Here is a 17677-nt window from a genome sequence, read left to right on the forward strand (position 1 = left end):
TGCACTAACCACCGCCTCCGTAGTGATGGAGCAACATCCTCGCTAAGCCAGGTAACACACATCCACCTAACAAATAAAAGCAAACCTAGTACAAGTGGTTATCTATTGTATTGTGAACTTTATCATGTATTCATAAAAACCTATTCAAATTGGAATTTGTCTATAAAAGCTTACAACAGGCTGTGATATGATGTTATTGTGTCAAAGCTAAGGGGCATTGTTTGGCCCTTGATGCAAAGCAGAGAATGCATGAAGAGAGATAAAAGACGCATATCTGGTAGTGAAAATAAATCCTCTATTTTAAATTTAACGTCTTTATTGAATGCCACTAACACATAGAGTGAAATGGTCAGAATGCTCCTCCTGATAAATAGTTAACAATTCATTTAAAGTATGTTCCTGTGTACCTTCCCCTTTGCGCAGGTTACTCACCCGAGAACCTCTTTTTCCTGAAGGACCAGGTAAACCAGGGGGACCAGGAGGACCCTAAATCAGAGAGACAGAGGGACAGGGAAAGCAAAAGGTAATGTTGTATAGAGAGAGGGAGTGAAGGGGGGAGAGATGAGAGTAGGTCAATGGCAAGCAATAAAATGCAGTGCACTGTCCAAGGCCCTGCAATGATGAGTATGTGCTATATTTATGTAAGAGAGCTATGAAGTTCAAAGACAGGCGCCAAGTGTTTTCAACTAAAAGCTCTATTGGGAATCCCTCTGAACAGAAGGGTCAGGTTACATTCTGGAGATGAGACTGACACCACCAGCCCGTGGTCAGTCTGTGGCATTAACAAATCCTTCTTCATGGAAAAACTGCATTTCATGTTCTGGTAAGGAGTCTCATGCTAAACAATATCCAATGCTTTTTGTATTGTTTTGCTGGAAAAATCTATTATAATATCAAATACATGTATTCAAATTAAATCTGAACCACAATATCCGGTAATTCCACAAAAATCAAAAATGTGACTCTATTAAGGGACAATTACAGTTATATTAAATGATCAGCCAGCCCTAATTACTGACATTTGATACAGACAAATGCAAAAATACTGAGTCCGATCTTTTACATCAGGCATGTCAAACCTTTTGCTTCTTCTTACTCGGCTTTGATTGCCAAAGTGTAGCCGAAGAGAAATACCGGAAAAGGGGCAGAGTTTAAAAATACTAACACTTAGTGGAGGGCATTAGCTAGTACGCTGAATAGATCTGAGGTGTAAATTGAGTGAGAGAGATTGATTCACTTAAAGGAGAGCTGTATTGAATATTACACACTTGAACAGAGATGACCAACACTGCATAACATTAAGGAGTCAGCAGGAAATCCCCTTCTGGGCAAGGAAGCTATTTATTCCTCAAGTTGTTCTTTTACCCCCCCCCCCCCCCCAAAGGTAAAGTTCACACTTTTAGATGAAAAACAGACATTGTGCTATTTAATTTACTAGTATTTACTTTTCTGAATTGTTGCTATAGCAAGAGCTCATGACAGGGTGTTCTGGAGCATCCTTAACCCCGGTCAGAGCAGATGGGCACGGAGGGAGACATGAATAAAGAAGCAGTTGTGTGTTCCTCTGCACTCCCACACACAGACACATGGAAACTGTGAGCACACAACTTCACCACAACAACAAGGCCGAAAGAAAGAGAGGCACTCATGCACTAAAATGATAATACTCATATCCTTCACACATGCGGCCAAGACAAGGGTACATTTTTTCCCAATTGAGTCAATTCAAGAAGTCAAATCTCTGTAAAGTTGAAGGGTAGAATGAATCATCTTTTGAACTTGTTGCATTGTGTGACATGAACTTGAGCTGAATAGCTCCTGCATTGTAACCCAACATGTGGTTAAAAACGCAAGCTGTCTGTTGTAGGTAGCTTAATAACAGACCATGTAACTAAGAAATGCCGGGAAATGCATTAAGGACGTGATGACTGACTGAAGTCTACGCTTCCACACTTATATATGACCCATATTAGATTGTTTATCATTGTTATAAATTAGCTCCAGTGAAAAAGATTCTGTTAACTGCTGTTAAGCTCAAAAAACGGTTGAGCAGGCTCACGTCTTCCCCCTGCACATGCCGCTGTCTAGTTATGTGGCTGCAAAACTATGAAATACTTCCCCTGAGGATGTAAACCAGCTCTTTTCAAGTTCAAACGAAGAGCCAATGACACAGAGTGAGCCACCGACCTCCAGATGACCCAGCATTCAAAGCATGCCTGCAACAAAGTGGTCAGAGTAGCCAACTGACAAAGAATTTTTTAATATCAATATTTACGTCAAATTGTGACCGACTGGAAAAGTCGTTGACTGTATCTTGCTCATAATACTGCAGTACAGTGTACTCATGCTCTGCGACATGAAGATATGTTGCAGCAGCTCAGTGCTGGCAAAGCTGTGTTGCACCTACAGACCTGCAGGCACTTAAAGGGGATCTATGGAAACTGGTAGATGAGGCCAGACATCTTACATCATTACACAAACTCTTAAGTCCTCAGTCCCGACACATCTCAGTCATGGAAACTTAAGCAATACCTGTAAGTCTGAGCTATAAAAGCACGTTCAGAGGCAAAGGTATCCTGACAGCCTGCTTACATCATAAGGCTAGATGTACAGCTAGCTTTTCTAGCCAGGGTATACTTCCAACCTTCAGATGAGTTTCCTCTCTAACATAAGAGCAGAAGTGGCTGCCAGTATTGCAGCAAGGGAATGACATGTTATTTTAACAACTTGTAGATACATGAAAAAAGAACAGTGCTTGGACATGCCATCACCTACAAATCACTGCACCGCCCTGCCAAAATATATTTTCATATATACAGCGTGTATGTCACAAGGCCAAATTTTACAGAGCATTTTAAGTGGGATGGCCCTAAATTACCTTTGATTCCCTCGTATTGACATTTCCCTCTTGAGCATGTACAGCATTGCGCTGACTTGTGTCTCAACTCTTTGAATAATGTTCCATAAACACTCATAGCTCTACTTGTCATTCATAGATTACTTACCGGAGAACCTGGCTCTCCTTTGGGGCCACGGAAACCATCTTCGTAGTCATAGGAATAGTCTGTATCCTCATACCCATAATCATATCCTCCCATGTCTACATCCTCATAGCTGCCATCCAGCTCGTGCTGTTCTGAGGTGTCCACCTGATTCTCTCGGTACAAAGTGGTGCCATTGACTCTCAGATGAGTCTTCAGGAGCTGATGAGTCTGTTTAGGCCCAGAGTGAGAGTCCCTGGAGCTGTTGATGGTGCTGTTCCTGAGTCCTTCCTTCACCCGACTTTGCCTGACTGGGGAAATCAGGCCTGGGGTGGCATCTGGAGACTGCAGGCTCCCAGAGCTGATCTCTTCCTCTGTGCTGGTTTCAGAGTGATCAGTGTCCCCCTGCGGGCTACTCCCTTTTGCCAACACATTTGTGTTAGTGGTGATAGTTGTGCTATAGGCGAGATCCAGAACTGCTCGTCCGCTCAGGGTGGCTAAGGTAGGGCTGTCACGCTGAATCGAAGATGAGGTGGAGAAAGCAAGGGGATCCGATTTGGAAATGTGGCTCTGATCCCTCAGATGAGGTTGTCCTGATGGGCTCAGTGTTGAATATTGCATGGCCGAATTACCTGGGGACAGTTTGAAAGCTGCTGTAGCTTTTAAGGGAGTGTGATGGGTAGCTGCTACTCCAACAAGGGGCTTTGTCAAAGGGTCGGAAGGAGGGTCATTTGCCTTAATATCCAAACTCGGATGTGGCAAAGGCAATCGGTAAGTGTCGGCCAGCCGGCACTGTGTTTTAAGGTAGTTGCAGTAGTGTGCGGCAGCTTCGGCAGACGGATAGACATCTAGTTGGCAGACTCGACCATGAAATGCTGCCGCTTTAGAGTTCATCCTGCCAAGAGTGAAGAGACCCCCAGAATCTCCCAGTGTGTGAGATCTCCCCAGGGTCTGCTCCCGCTGCTGCACTGCTCCACAATCCGCGTAGAATGACACCGAGTGTGCACGAACACCAACAGCAAAAGGGTGCTGGCGCCCATCCTGCCAGTTGTAGGTGAAGTAGATGGAGGCTTTCTCTGCAGTGTAAACCACCACTCTGCGTGGCAGCAGCTGAATGCCAAAACGCAGCCTGTCCCTGCCATCTTTGACACTAAAAAGAAAAGCATTGTTTGCTCGCCAGGAGCTCAGGCTAACCACAACAGAGAACTCCTCGCCAATCTCAGGTGGGAACAGACTGGCTGCCGGAGCCTCGTAAAGGGAGTTTGAGTCGAATAATACCCCATATCCAGAAACAGGAAGATTGAAAGGTGAGGGAACAGTGGTGTGAGCAGTCGAAGGTGGGCTTGTCCTCTTTTCTGTGCTGCTTCGAGCTGAAAGCCCCAGTCGATAGAGGATATCCACTCCTGAAGGACAGAGGAGACAATGGTAAGTTTAAGATGCCTAAACTGGATCACAAAGCAGATAGGCTTTGGTTAAATAGTTTCTAAAAAGAAAACTAAACATGTCCTGGACTTCTTTTAAGGTACTCACTTTTGTAAATGTTGACAATTTATTTCGAGATAAAGTCACTAAAACAAATTTGAACTGTTTTGGAGTACAATTTTTCCGAGGTCATCTTCATGGATTTGTTGTCGAATTGAGATTGGTACTTGCAGTGGATTTTGAGAAATGCACAATAGTTAATTGTAACAATAAAGGGCGACACATCTACAGAACTGTACCAAACCCAAATAGCAATAATATTAAAAGAAAAGATAATAATGGATAATAATGATAATAGATAATAGATAAAAGATAATAATGAAAGCAATAGTTCTCACAACTTTAGCCCTGATTTTCCACTCACTGACAGTTTTTGGATCTCTCCGACAAAAGCCCCAGATCAGAGGCAAATCCACGTTGCCTCGGAAGTCACACATCGGCTCGCGAACGCAATGTGTGAACTGTTCAATGACGCGAGCCAAGAGGCATATGCATTCCAGATATCTAGAATACTAAATATCTTATCATCTAAGGGTGTGTGCCAGGAAGCCAAGGCCAGTGAGAGCGGTAGACACTTCATGTACTGTATGCATTGCATTTGCAATACCAAAGTTGATGTTGTACCTAGGGTGTTAGATGTTTGCATGAATAAACATACAACTTAACACAGTGACTGATCTAGACAGGGAATTAGTTAGGATGTGCTGACACAGGCTATTATGTGAACATGTCTGCCAACACCAACATCAACAAGCAATGCTATTCCAGTGTCACCTCTGGCGTGTGTTATCGTGACAAAACATAGTTTAGAGACCTCATCTGGAATTCCTCCTGGAGAAAGGTTGTAGTGTGTCATGTAGCGTGAAAAACACAACGACTTCAAGACTCACGATTACAAGACAGCAATTTGTATAGCGTGAACAGCGATCTGACAACTTCAAAAGTCGTGGAGTGTGAATTTGGCTTTTGATGTCTTTTGTGAAAAAGTAATTGTGAAGTGAAGATTTTGTTCGAGAGTTGACGACAAGGACCAACAAGAAACATGGGGAGCAACGCGGGAAAATGGTCCCTAGACAAACATATTCAAGTCATTACAGACCACCGTAACACGCACATGATATCTGTAGATATTGTTGCAATTCTCACTGATCACAGGTTTAATAAATGTCCTTCTTCAAGTAAAAAAAAAAACAAGTCACTGGTCACTGGCTGTCCTATGATGCTGGTGACCCCTCCCAGTTATTCTCCCGGAGTAGTTACCAGAAAGGCAGCTGTGGCCCAGATGAGTGGAAGGGACTCGAGAAAGGATGGGGCCTAACTAAGATAAAGGAAACCAGTCCACACAGCCTTTTTGAATCAATCTGCCACCAGAGATTCATGAGTTCAGCATTCCTCCTAATGGTCTTGTCATTCTTTTCCCATGCCCACAGGTAACAGATGTTGTATGTTAAGTCAAACATTATTTGGAGACAGAGGAAGTTCCGTGCAGTGTTGGCTTTGAATGAAAGCAATAGACATATGTGTCACACGTGTCACATCGTGTCAGTATTGAGAAGTAATAGTTCCAGAAAGACAAATGTAAATATCAAGTGAATCAGAAATGGGTCGGCCATTTAAGAAGCTGCCCTGACCTGTGTGTCTGTGTTTATGTTCACTTGCGAAAGAAAGAGGGAGAGATTGAGAAGAAATAGAATGTGAGTGTGTGCATCTGTGAGCATGCTGCCTGACTGAGGCAGCAGCAATATGGAAGCCTAAGAACAGGGAAGCCTGTACAAGAAAGCAGCATGAATTTAAGCATTTTATCAGTCACGTACTGTAAGTTTCAAATGTTTTAAATGGTCACATTTAGACAAGCGTGCCACATGATAGTTTCGCATTGACACACAGCGGCACAGACAGCGATGTCACAGCCACGGCCACACACACACACACACACACACACACACACACACACTACAGGACGTCGGTGTGTAAATTCTTCAGCGCGAGAGAAGACGACATAAAGCTCGCAATTTGTCACAACTGCGAGTCCAACATAAGTCGTGGATGAGCAACTTGAAAAAAACATTTGGAACATGTGACTTCATCACTTTATCATTTTGTCATTCACCCCCATGCATGCAGCTCAGAGTAATCGCAGCTTTTAACAGAGCAAACAGCTAACATGAACAAAGGTTTCATTGACTTGGCTGGCGAGAAACTTGGTGACACTAGCTCTAAGCAGCTTATTATACATAATTAAAACTACTAATGCCAAGAATGTTTATTTTAATCAAAGCAACTATTTAAATTAAAATACAATAATTCATTCCCTAATCATTTCAGTTGTGTGTTTTTATGCATGACAATAACAAAGTATAAGGTTAACATTTAGAGCCTTTTTTTGTTAAGTCTGACTTTGAGCGGGTTAATATTTTTTTCTACACAGTTCCAGGACGGTGGGGAAAAAAGTTAGCCTAGAGCCTTGGTGTCAATTATAGTTCTTAGAAAGAAAAATCTGCAAAAATCAGAATCAGCAGGTCAGACTTTAAAAAAAATCTAAATCGGCCGAAAAAATTGCATCTATATTTGCTAAATTTGCCAGACATACCTGATCAACATTCAAGACCATTACTTTGTCACTGTCACAATGCAATTTATTACTGTATGCTAGAACAATGGAGTCCACTAGTTTTGTTTCTGTCATAGATGTGTTGAACACTAAAAACAGTGAAACAGAAGCATTCTTTTTCTGTTTCAGTGCTTTGGAGGGTGGTAGGGAAAGAGGGTGAAGCAGAGAGAGAAAGTGTAATAACAAAAATAAGATATATACGGTACACCATCCTGGCTGTTGTTTTGCAGGATTTATATCCTGGCAGGGAGACTATCTATCTGCAGCTGATCTAAGCACGCACTGAGATGTCCTTGACATTCTTAGCCCGAGGTAAAGTCAGCCCAGATTCCAATTAACCTGTCTCATATGTGAAGACAAGCTGCTCTAGCACTCTGTGTGCATTCCTCCTCCCCTCGTTATGATGGATTGATCCTGCTAGGAGTGGGCTCATGACAATGATGAAATAAGGGTAGGGACCCTTGAGGCGGTTTGTTTCCTCTGTGCAAGGGGCAAATAGACAATGCACACATATGTGGAGATGTGAGGAATATTGAGGATTCATTGAGAGGTAGGTCAACCTTAATTAAGTGTGCATACACTATCTGGTATTTCTGGCAGAGGGCCCAGTGATATAACCCGTCAACAAATTCCCAGAGAGCAACCCGTGGAATCAAGATATATCAGTTTTCTTTACATTCTTTTGAAACAGATTCTTTTGAAACCTCCGAATGTCAAAAGATGGATGAAGTTCTAAGAACTGACTGTAGATATGGCTGCATGATCAAATGTCAGAAAGAGTAGTTCACTAGTCACAAAGACATAAAGAAAGATGGGGACCTTTATATAAAACGAGTACAGTTGATAATCTTAATGCTAATGTTTAATTCATGTATTAGGGTTCTGCTGTTTACCTTGAGCTAGGTAGTCTTCTTCTCCAGAGAGTACTGCTGAGCATACTGACAGGAGCAGGATAAAGTTCCACCTAGAGGGACATACAAACACAAATTAATAACAGCTCATTTTAATTGCAATCTATTGAAAGTTTGAAACAGAGAAATGTAGGCAGATGTTCCAATCAGTAATCGTGTCAAGCTAATGAAGAACCATTCAGATCAAAATTCTGCTACAGTGATTTTTCCCTTAAAAGACCCTGCTCTCGTACATACATACAGTATGTCCACTGAATCATTTGAGGAACAGCTTGCCATTCCATCACAGGGCGAAAATAGATGCAAACAAACACATTTACATGTATGACTGATTAGAGTGTCTAAGTCGCCTCGTGTGTTGCAGCCTAAGATGAAAACTAGATTTCCATGAGTAAATATGAGGGGAGAAAGTCATGCCTGATCTTTCTCGCTGTGAGACAGCAATGCTGACCTATTAACAAAGGTGGCACCCCTTCTCCAAACCAACAATCCTGGTGATATAGTTCATACAAGGAATTGCTGTTCATCATAAAGATGCATGCCACAAGGTTTTCATTGCATGTGAAACTGTCAAAAGAGAGATGACGGTATACTACATTCAGACACCATACTGATTACCCCGAGTACACTGAGACGCACAGATGAGCCAACACTCAAGTCAAATAATAAATCAGCTCTACAAAGAACAATTGTCTCTTGTTGAGGTTTTGTTTCAGTCACAAGTGAAATAGAGAGCACACAATTGCGGTAAGTCTGAGAAAAACACCAATGACTATAAATTGACTTTTTTTTCTATTCAGTCATTAGCTATTAAAGGTTTAGCCTTATCCTGCCAACATAGGGAGAGTCTCCCTGAAATCAGCAATTTAGAGTAGAAGGCACGGGCCTCTTGAGTGATGAGGTTAAGATTGCCTGATGGCATACCTCTTGAAACTAGAACACAAGTGGCATGTTACTGTTTATAAGTGCCAGAAGTCAGTATACCAAAACCGACAGTGGCATACCACTCAGGCTTGCCACATGCCACTAGAACAAGAGTGGCATGCCATCCCAGCCAGCGGTTGGATAATTTTTTTTAATATAGCTTACTCTTGCTAGTTTCTCAAGATTACCAACCCTGCCTTTAACGTTTCTCGCATCAGTTGTTTTGACATGTCATAGCAGAAAAAAACAAATCAATAACAGGAATGATGACCATGTTCAATTTAGGTAAGTCAGTAAACAATGCCGTTGAACCAGCATGCACAATACACGGGCCCTAGAACTCAAACACCTAAAGCTAACGGAAAGCAGTCGTTACTAACGATATTGCCTAACTGCACCTGTGATTGCCAAAATGTCTACCATAAGACTTATCTCGAAAAAATGAATCAAAAGAAAACACAGCTGTTAATTATATTGCCTACCACCACCTATGAACACAGGTTTTGTACTTCCTCTCATAGCGTGTGAAGAGTTGGGTATAAAAAATAAAAACAAGCACATTAAAGACAACAAAGTAGAACAGAGGTAAGCATAAACATTTCTAACATTCACATATTAACGTTATATGAGATGGCACAAAGAAAAGACCTCGACTAGCCAGCCATAACGGTCGTTAATTCAATGTTCATACAGCGATAAAAGCCAACGGTAAGGGTAGCTAGGCGTTAGCTAATTGACATTAACTTTAACTAACGCCAACATTAGTTATCGTTGACAAAACTGATTTATCAAAGTCAAGTCTGTTATGACTGTGACCTATAGTTAAATTATTTTCGCCAGCATGCAGGTAATTCGCTACCTTGCGCAGTGATTTAGAAAGTCTGGGTTTGAGGTGTGTCCTGTGTGTGCTTGAGGCCAATTAGCAACAAGCATGATGGAATAATGTATGGCAGTGGCCTAAACAACGTCTACAAATGTTAAGACATTGTTGACATTGGGTAAACACACCGTGGGAAAAATAAAGGAAGAAAGCCTTGTGCAATGTGATGGTAAACACATACATAACAAGCAGAGGAAATGACTTACATTGTAAAATTATTACCATAAATATACAAAACAAATATATTTCATGCTGTAAACCACACAATGAATCTAAACTTTATACATTACATTTAATTATAGGCTCAGTGGCTAATGGTAAACATTAATGCTGAAATTATTTGTAAATTCATTAGTCAATTAACCCAAAAACATTATTGGTAACAATTTTCACAATCATTAATCGTTTATATATTATTGTGTGTTGAATACCTTTGGATTTGGACATTTGATTGGACATATTAATTGATAATGAAAGTAAAAGTTTCAGCCCAAGACCACATTGAGTCGAAATCAGTTTTTGGAACATGTATAAAGAAGAATCCGTTAAAAGGCAACCTAACTCAGGCTGTTTATGTCGGGGAATATAGTGACAAGTCATGCAGGGAGCATTTCTGTGTCGTACTTTACTGTTCACAAACAATCGTGGATTTTGTCTCAAAGGCACATTTGGTTCATAACAATTAAATGCTGTTCATGGAGGCATGCCTCAGCAAAGCTTTGACCACAAAGAGGGAAATCCACAGCTGACATTTAGACTGATACGAGCCACGCCTGCTTTTCAAGATTATTATATGTTTAACTTGCAGAGAGCACTTTGTCTCATCGATCTTCATTCTCATTCTCTTGTTCACTGTTTTTTAAATGTAAAATAAGATCATGATCTGCTTATATATTCTGAAAAGCCACACATACCATACATGATAATACAGTGATTTTACTTCAATTCAAAAAACGTCTTTATATACTACTGCTTTGACTGCTATTGAAAATTGTCATCATGCTAAAAACAGATAAAGAAAAAGCACATCTTGCTAAACACTTATAATTGAAAGAAACATAATCTGTATACACTCATTTATATTCACGCAATGAGATGGACCTACGTGTAACTCATATATGACTGCATGACCTCAGTACTTCAGTACTTTGACCCTCACTGACCCCACCTCTAGGTGGCAGTGCCCACCATATAGCTAGGAGGGCAGCTTGTGCTGTGCACCATCAGTAACAAGCCAATGAAATGTAAAGAAACCCAGTGCAGTGTGCTTTCACACGTCACATTCACATTCATTTTCCCTTATTCAGATGAGATTTTCACATACACTACATATTACGTTAATACCAGTTTTAAATGGGGAGCATGTGCAACGTTTGTAATTCAGAGGCCAGCGATTACACAAACCACCGTGCACAAATGTCCCCACCTGTCTTCAGTCTTTATTCAATGAAATTTCTAAAACTAAAGCAACAGCAGAACATTTCATCCTGGTTATACACTCTCACCATCCGTGTTGTGGGTAACCTAACTATATAACGCAGTGTAACATTTACTGACATTGTTAACCAGTATAGGGGTGTGAAAAAGCAAAGCAAGATATGTAGCAGTGTTTTAGTATTAAACCATACAGATTGGATGTAAGGGTAATATACTAACTAAAATAATATCAACACTATCTTTACAAAAACTAATACTGCAGGTGAGCATAATCATTTCCTCATTCAAATCACATGTCAAACTACCGAATACACCAAGCCATTAAACCTAAAAAAGGGAATAATAACTTTTTTGTAAATGTGGGGAAACTTTGCATACAAACTCAAATATGATCTGATATTTGGATTTTGCTTTAAACAGTAGTCCTCGTCACTGACATGCCATCTCTTTTCTCCCACAACACACTTTACAGAGCAGTTACAGACTGCTTCAAAGCATACTCTGTACATTCAAACCAAATCAATCACATGGACAGTCCTGGACGCAGTAACAGCTGCTGACTCAACTTGAAGGGGCTTTTGACAACTAGCGGGATGATTGTCAGCGGCGGTAGGCCAAATGACAGGAGGAGACCGTAGTTCTGCTATTTTAATATGCAGTTATGTAAGACTGCTATCAATCACCGGGTGCTGTCGCACCTTAGAAATGTAGGGATTGTTATGGCTACAAACATCTCTCCTTCATGGCCTTTGAGGACAAGATTAACCCGGCAAAGAGGCTACCAGTAGTGTTTGTGTGGCCCTGCTGGATGGAAAGCCACAGACAGGCAACCATGTTTGTCTTCCCAGAGCAATGTGGCCCTGCAGATTTGAGCAAAACAAAGAGAAACAGACGCAGGCAGAGAAAAGAACGAGAGAAAGAGAGAAAGAGAGAGATGAAGAGAAAAAGACAACAAGAGAAAAGGGAAAGAAAAAGATTGAGCGCAAGTAGAAACACTACGGGCAGTGTCTGTCACTTGTTCCCCATTGAGAAAGTGGTGTGACATTCCACTGTCGGGAACAGACATATCCCTGAAGCAGGAAAACGCAACAGAGAAAAAGGAGGGGGGAATATATGATTACAATCATTCATCTGTTGGGAGAGGATAACACTGACATTTATGAAGCCAATGACGAGCTAGTTCTGCATTAAAGTTGGCAGGGTTTAAAAGTAGACAAAAAAAGAAGAAAAAAACCTAAATATAACGCATAACATTCCCTTTTGGAGTGTCAAGTGGGGCCATCTGATGCTGATCCAGACAGCTTTTTCTGCCTGTCTGTCACACAGTCTCCCTGTAAAGGGCTATTTAAGGCATCCCTGAGACTCATCAAGCGAACAGACTCAGGTCATCGCTTCAGCGACGCAGTTACCTTAATCCTAGCATTTACCATCCTTCCGTCTCAGCATCAGTTGGTGAACTTTGTGAGCCCTTTTTTAAAGATTTTATATTTAGTTATATGAAACAGGAAGGAAGCGACAGAACTGAGTTCCTCGTGCCCAGAACGTAGGCTACAGGCAGAGCCACCAGTTTCATTGTTTCTTTATTAAATCCTGTGGTAAATCCCAGTCTAAGTGACAGCACACCATGACATACTTTCCAGCCCTTGCAGTTAATGGAAAAGACTGCTGAAAGAAAGACAAAGCTCCCCAAACACTGCTCTGTTGACTGAGGGAAATGCCACTACGTGGGGAGTGGGTGTCATGTCAAGACTATAAATAATCCCAACTTAAAACTCCTCTCTGCAATGAATCACTCCAGCGGTAACAGATCTTGCCTTTCTCCTCTCAAAATGAGCTTGGATCCCTCACAATGGTTCATTCAACTGAGGAAAAAGGCTGAGGGGCAAATGGAGAGGTGCAGTGCTTCATCTGGTTTGGCAAAGTGAGCAATGTCACTTAAGGTCTGTTTACAGTCCTCATAAGGAGAAGGAAACCATTTTCTTACTTTCATCGTTGATGTCTGTCAGGGGGCGACTTTTTGAGCAGTGACGTTCACGGTACAATGTTTACATGTCTCATTTGGCAGGCCACTTACTAAATCCATTAGTATCAACAAAGTATGCAAAGCTGTTAATCTACCCAAACTAAAATGTTTGCCTTCTTGAGGGAATAAACAGAACGGAAGGTGTACGCGTAAAATGGCTGTTGATCTGTGTTGGGGGTAAAAACCATACAGCAGCTCCTCTTTACTTCACCTTCGGTGGAAAGGTTCTCTGACACGCTGGACCATCTAAACAAACACGATGGGAGTCACCTTGATTGACCCGTCACATTTCATCCCCTTCTGTTGACTTTGAAAAGATCGTTTCTGCCTTCACAAGAGTAGATGCGGTAAACATCTGAGTGTCTTGCTAATCAGGTGTTCTGTTACTGCATGCTTTCGCTTCTCAGTCTCGACCAAAAAATGCCTGGATATGAGCAAGTAACTGATCCACAGCCAATATATGCTCTTACTGGCCATGTTTCAGCTTTAGCACCTGTATCCTGGTCATAATTACTTCATTATGGAAGCACTAAGAGGGCTTGTCTTCTTCTCGTTTCTAAACTGCCGTGAGCGAAAATTAGCGGGTCAACAAGTTTCCAGGTTTCATTTGGCCATTTGATGTTCTCTCTCGGGCTAAGGATCAAAATACTTTGCAGATCTGGTGCATTTCCAAACTACTCCAAGCAACTTGTGAACAAAACTATTCATCTTATTTTGTAAGACCGTCGGCGTCTTAACTGACAAAGAGCCGAGCGTGGTGCGTGGTTTGCGCTCACTCAGATGGGTGACTGGAGTCAGGAGGTCACCGCAGACCAGAGTAAAGATTGACTTAGTCCACAAGACAGCGAGCAGACAAAGAGCTGTGAGTAAACCTCCACTGGCTTAATAGTTTGCCCTTTTCCTGTTGCGGGGGGGACCTGCAGATGTTAGAAGGGCTAAATACACTCACTCTCACAGACAGGCCAAAGTCCCTGCAGGCAATGGTGCGGAGAAGGTGACTATATGGCAGCAAGAGAAAAAGGGCAGGCTGTGATTCCACCTTGCATTATTTTTGCTTACAGGAGTGAATACTCTGATATGAAAAAATGAAAATAACAACAATAATAATAATAACGCCACCTCGGCAATGCTTTTCCTATCAACAGTTCCTCACCATTGGCAGACATTAGGTCACAATAGAAATGTTTGCATTGGGCTCTGTCGATTATGCTGAGTAACTTAGACATTGTTTCTTCTAAGACCCGTTGCTGTTGACTTTTTTTTATGTTTGTCAAGGTCAATACATTTTTCACATCTCACAAACAGCTTTTACTCACCTCTATTGTTATGGGGTGGTGTATAAGTCTTAGCGTAAATGTAATAATAAAAAGTAAACTAGCTACATAGCTAAATACCAATCATTGAGACTTCTTTTCTTTATTTAGGGGTGGACTGCTCTTTATCTTCAGCCTCATGTTATACCACCCATATAGGATTGAACTGAGCTTGTTACTCTTATTGGCCAAAGATTACAGACTCTTTGGCTTAAAATACACAGAAAACAAAACAAAAGATGTGAGGCCATCATCACAGTAAGTGTGATGATAGCCCCATAACGAGCTACAGTATCTGTACTTAACGACAACAATAGTTGGAGAGTAGTTCTTCACAGTAGACTTGTTGGTGGTCCAGTCAAATAAGAAGAGTGTGTACGTTGCTATTTGAATCCTCATATAAATAAATAGTAGGGTACCCTCTTTAGTTTCCATTGATGTTCACAATAAAAGAGAAACCCTGTATCCAACACCTTAGCAACCTACTAACACACCTTTCATTACAACACAGGTGCACCACACCTTAGATGAATCAATCACACTTAAAGTAATTGTAAACTAACCACTGTGTCAGAGCACCAGGCAAAAAACAGTCCACCTCATCATCCATCATTACATTTACCATTTTTATCAGCCATTAGTCTAGATTCCCCTCCTCCAAAGTATAGCTCATCTCCACTTCCTGAAAAACTTGCATCATCCACTTATCATGGGAAGCACCAGCTAGCGTTGAGGAGCCAGCATGCTCTCACTAACGTGTACAGTATGTGAGTAGCTGTGAGTCTCTGCAGCTCTACAGTCCAACCACCACCAGCAATGGAGCAGCAATACTTGCAACAGTGGGCGATTGTCTGGCGCTCAGGAGCCAGTCAACCACTGATGCATACACACTGACTCTCCCAGTGAATTCAAGGGAGGCCATGACTGTTCTCAGTTAACCCAGTTCTCCCGTAAGAAAAAAAAACATCTCTCAGGATTTCAGGTTCACTTTGTTTTCCATCGAGCAAACACTATCAGCGGAACAACAGAATGCTTTGTGAGCTCAGCTCTCTTTAGATCGTATCTGGAAGGAACTCATAATAGAGTACAGACAACTTGGACTCACTTCTGATGGAAGAAAATACATTTCCTGTTTAGTAGCCTATGGAGGCGTGCACATTTCTGTAGCTCCACAGTCCCAGCTGAATGTAACAGGACAACAAAACCTGCATGCAGGATGTCAATAATAAACACTTCCATGAGGAATGTTAAGGTTTAAAGGCACTGAATAGATTTTTTTTTTTTTCCCCATTTAAGGCAAACACTATGACAGAGTTTGATTAATGTGTTAGATGCTGAGTAAGCACCATTGCTTCCAAGCCATTTTCAGTGTTCATTTCCCGGCTTATCATAGCTATGTCAGTGAAAGGGCGTACAGCAGTGGACCACATGGTATTCAGATAATAATGGAGGAGATCCCAGGCTGCATGTTCATGGGACTAGTTCAAAGCCAAGACGTGCACTTACTAAGATGTCAGCTACATTCATCAAGATAAACTCAGCATGAAAAAGAAGTTCACAGTAAATATTCAAAACGTTTACACAAGTACACATGTGCAGCTGTAGTGCGGCTTGTATGATTATTGTGCAGAACTGTGGGACGAAAAGTCAACAGAAACAAAAGGATCGAATTGAAAACATCCTAAAATGAAAAACAATATTAACTGACCAATCATTTCAATATTAAACTCGATGCATTTATCGTATTGACCGAATTGAAAATACTGTATTTTCAGTCACGTTTTGGTGGCAAACCCTGTATATTTGCAAGCACTTTGCTTAGTCAATTGGCGTAAATAAGTCCCCCAGTTGCCATTTTATAAGAAAATCTGTCCCAGGAACAGTTTCAAATGTACATAGGTGGCCTAACATCTGCATACTATTAAACCAATAGTTGCCCACTTACGTTGCTGCCGCGGAAACGTGTCCACTCCTTGTCCGTTGAGCTCCTAAATGCATTTGTATGCATTTGTCCAGGCAGCAGAGATCTGGGTGAAAACAGAATCACACTGAAGAGGATACCTGCTCATGGGCTAGCCCTTTGGTAACAGCCAACGGAAGCGTAAAGTGGACGGATGAGTTCTGCACCTCAAAATGTCCTCATCGTATCGCAGTCCGGAGGAGAGATCTCTCCCACTCTTCTCAGATCCTTTGCGCTCTGCGGCGCGCAGTGATCCGACTATTTCTATCCAAAGTGGAGACGCGCAACAGTTGCATGGAAAAGTTGGCTTGGAGGACTGCAGGAGCGCTAACTCAACTGCTGTGTGCGATACAGAGAGGCACAGCTCGACTGCTTCTCACTGAGTGGTTTCCAACACAACAGCAGATCCAGCTCTGAGCGTCTTTACCCCCAGGCGGTGGTTTCTGCTATGTGCCTTGACTTGTACTGATGCAAGGGGATCCGTATTCACCCCGACACAACTCCTACCAGCCGGTGGTGTTGAATTTCACCAGTTACGGGCTCGTGACATCACGGGTGGACTTTTGGCTCGTGTTCATTGACTAATGTAGTAGTGACCATAAAACTAAAGCGTAGTTGATACTCGCCGAAGTGAAGCCCCCGCGAAAATGCCCCGAGCAGGCACAATATATGAACTCACCGTATACTCTGCGGGGCAGGCTCTAATTGCAAAAATTAGCATAAACTTGCATGCAAAGACACACACACACACACACACACACGCACCAGCACTTACTGCCACATGTGTATGTATACACATAGAGTACACACCAAGACTAAATTAATGCCAGACAATGTCAGAATTATGCTGACAAGCAAATCTGCAGGTGCTGCAGCTCAAGGCTGTTGTTCTGGCACAATGGCAAGATTATATGTTATCCATCACGAGGCAACTCATATCAGGGTTAGTTTATAACTTTTACTTTTTGGTGCAAAACGTCTTTGGACACATATCCCCAAAAGTGCACCCTTCTCTAAGAGTATATTTTCTTAGCAGGGGAGTAGAGGGTGGAGTACTGTGATTGGACACAGCAAAAGTTAATTTGAATGTCATAAGCAGTTGACAGTATGAGGATAAGCCAAAACAGGTCAATGAGAAAGCATTTTGGGCATTGT

General features: G+C 41.7%; 1 protein-coding gene across 1 annotated transcript in view; it reads right to left on the reverse strand.

Moving 5' to 3' along the window:
- The window catches only part of col24a1 (collagen type XXIV alpha 1 chain), a 78893-nt gene extending 61948 nt beyond the window's left edge, over positions 1–16945 (reverse strand). The window contains exons 1-4 of the mRNA XM_076088373.1: positions 16508–16945; positions 7968–8038; positions 3006–4384; positions 433–486 (exon numbers count right to left, since the gene is read on the reverse strand). Coding sequence (XP_075944488.1) covers positions 433–486; positions 3006–4384; positions 7968–8038; positions 16508–16560 — 1557 coding nt within the window. The 5' untranslated portion in view covers positions 16561–16945. The remainder of the gene's footprint in view (positions 1–432; positions 487–3005; positions 4385–7967; positions 8039–16507) is intronic.
- Positions 16946–17677: the final 732 nt, after the last annotated feature.

Source organism: Anarhichas minor, unplaced genomic scaffold (genome assembly GCF_050575085.1).
Source record: "Anarhichas minor isolate MPS153535 unplaced genomic scaffold, ASM5057508v1 ptg000010l, whole genome shotgun sequence".
NCBI lineage: Eukaryota > Metazoa > Chordata > Actinopteri > Perciformes > Anarhichadidae > Anarhichas > Anarhichas minor.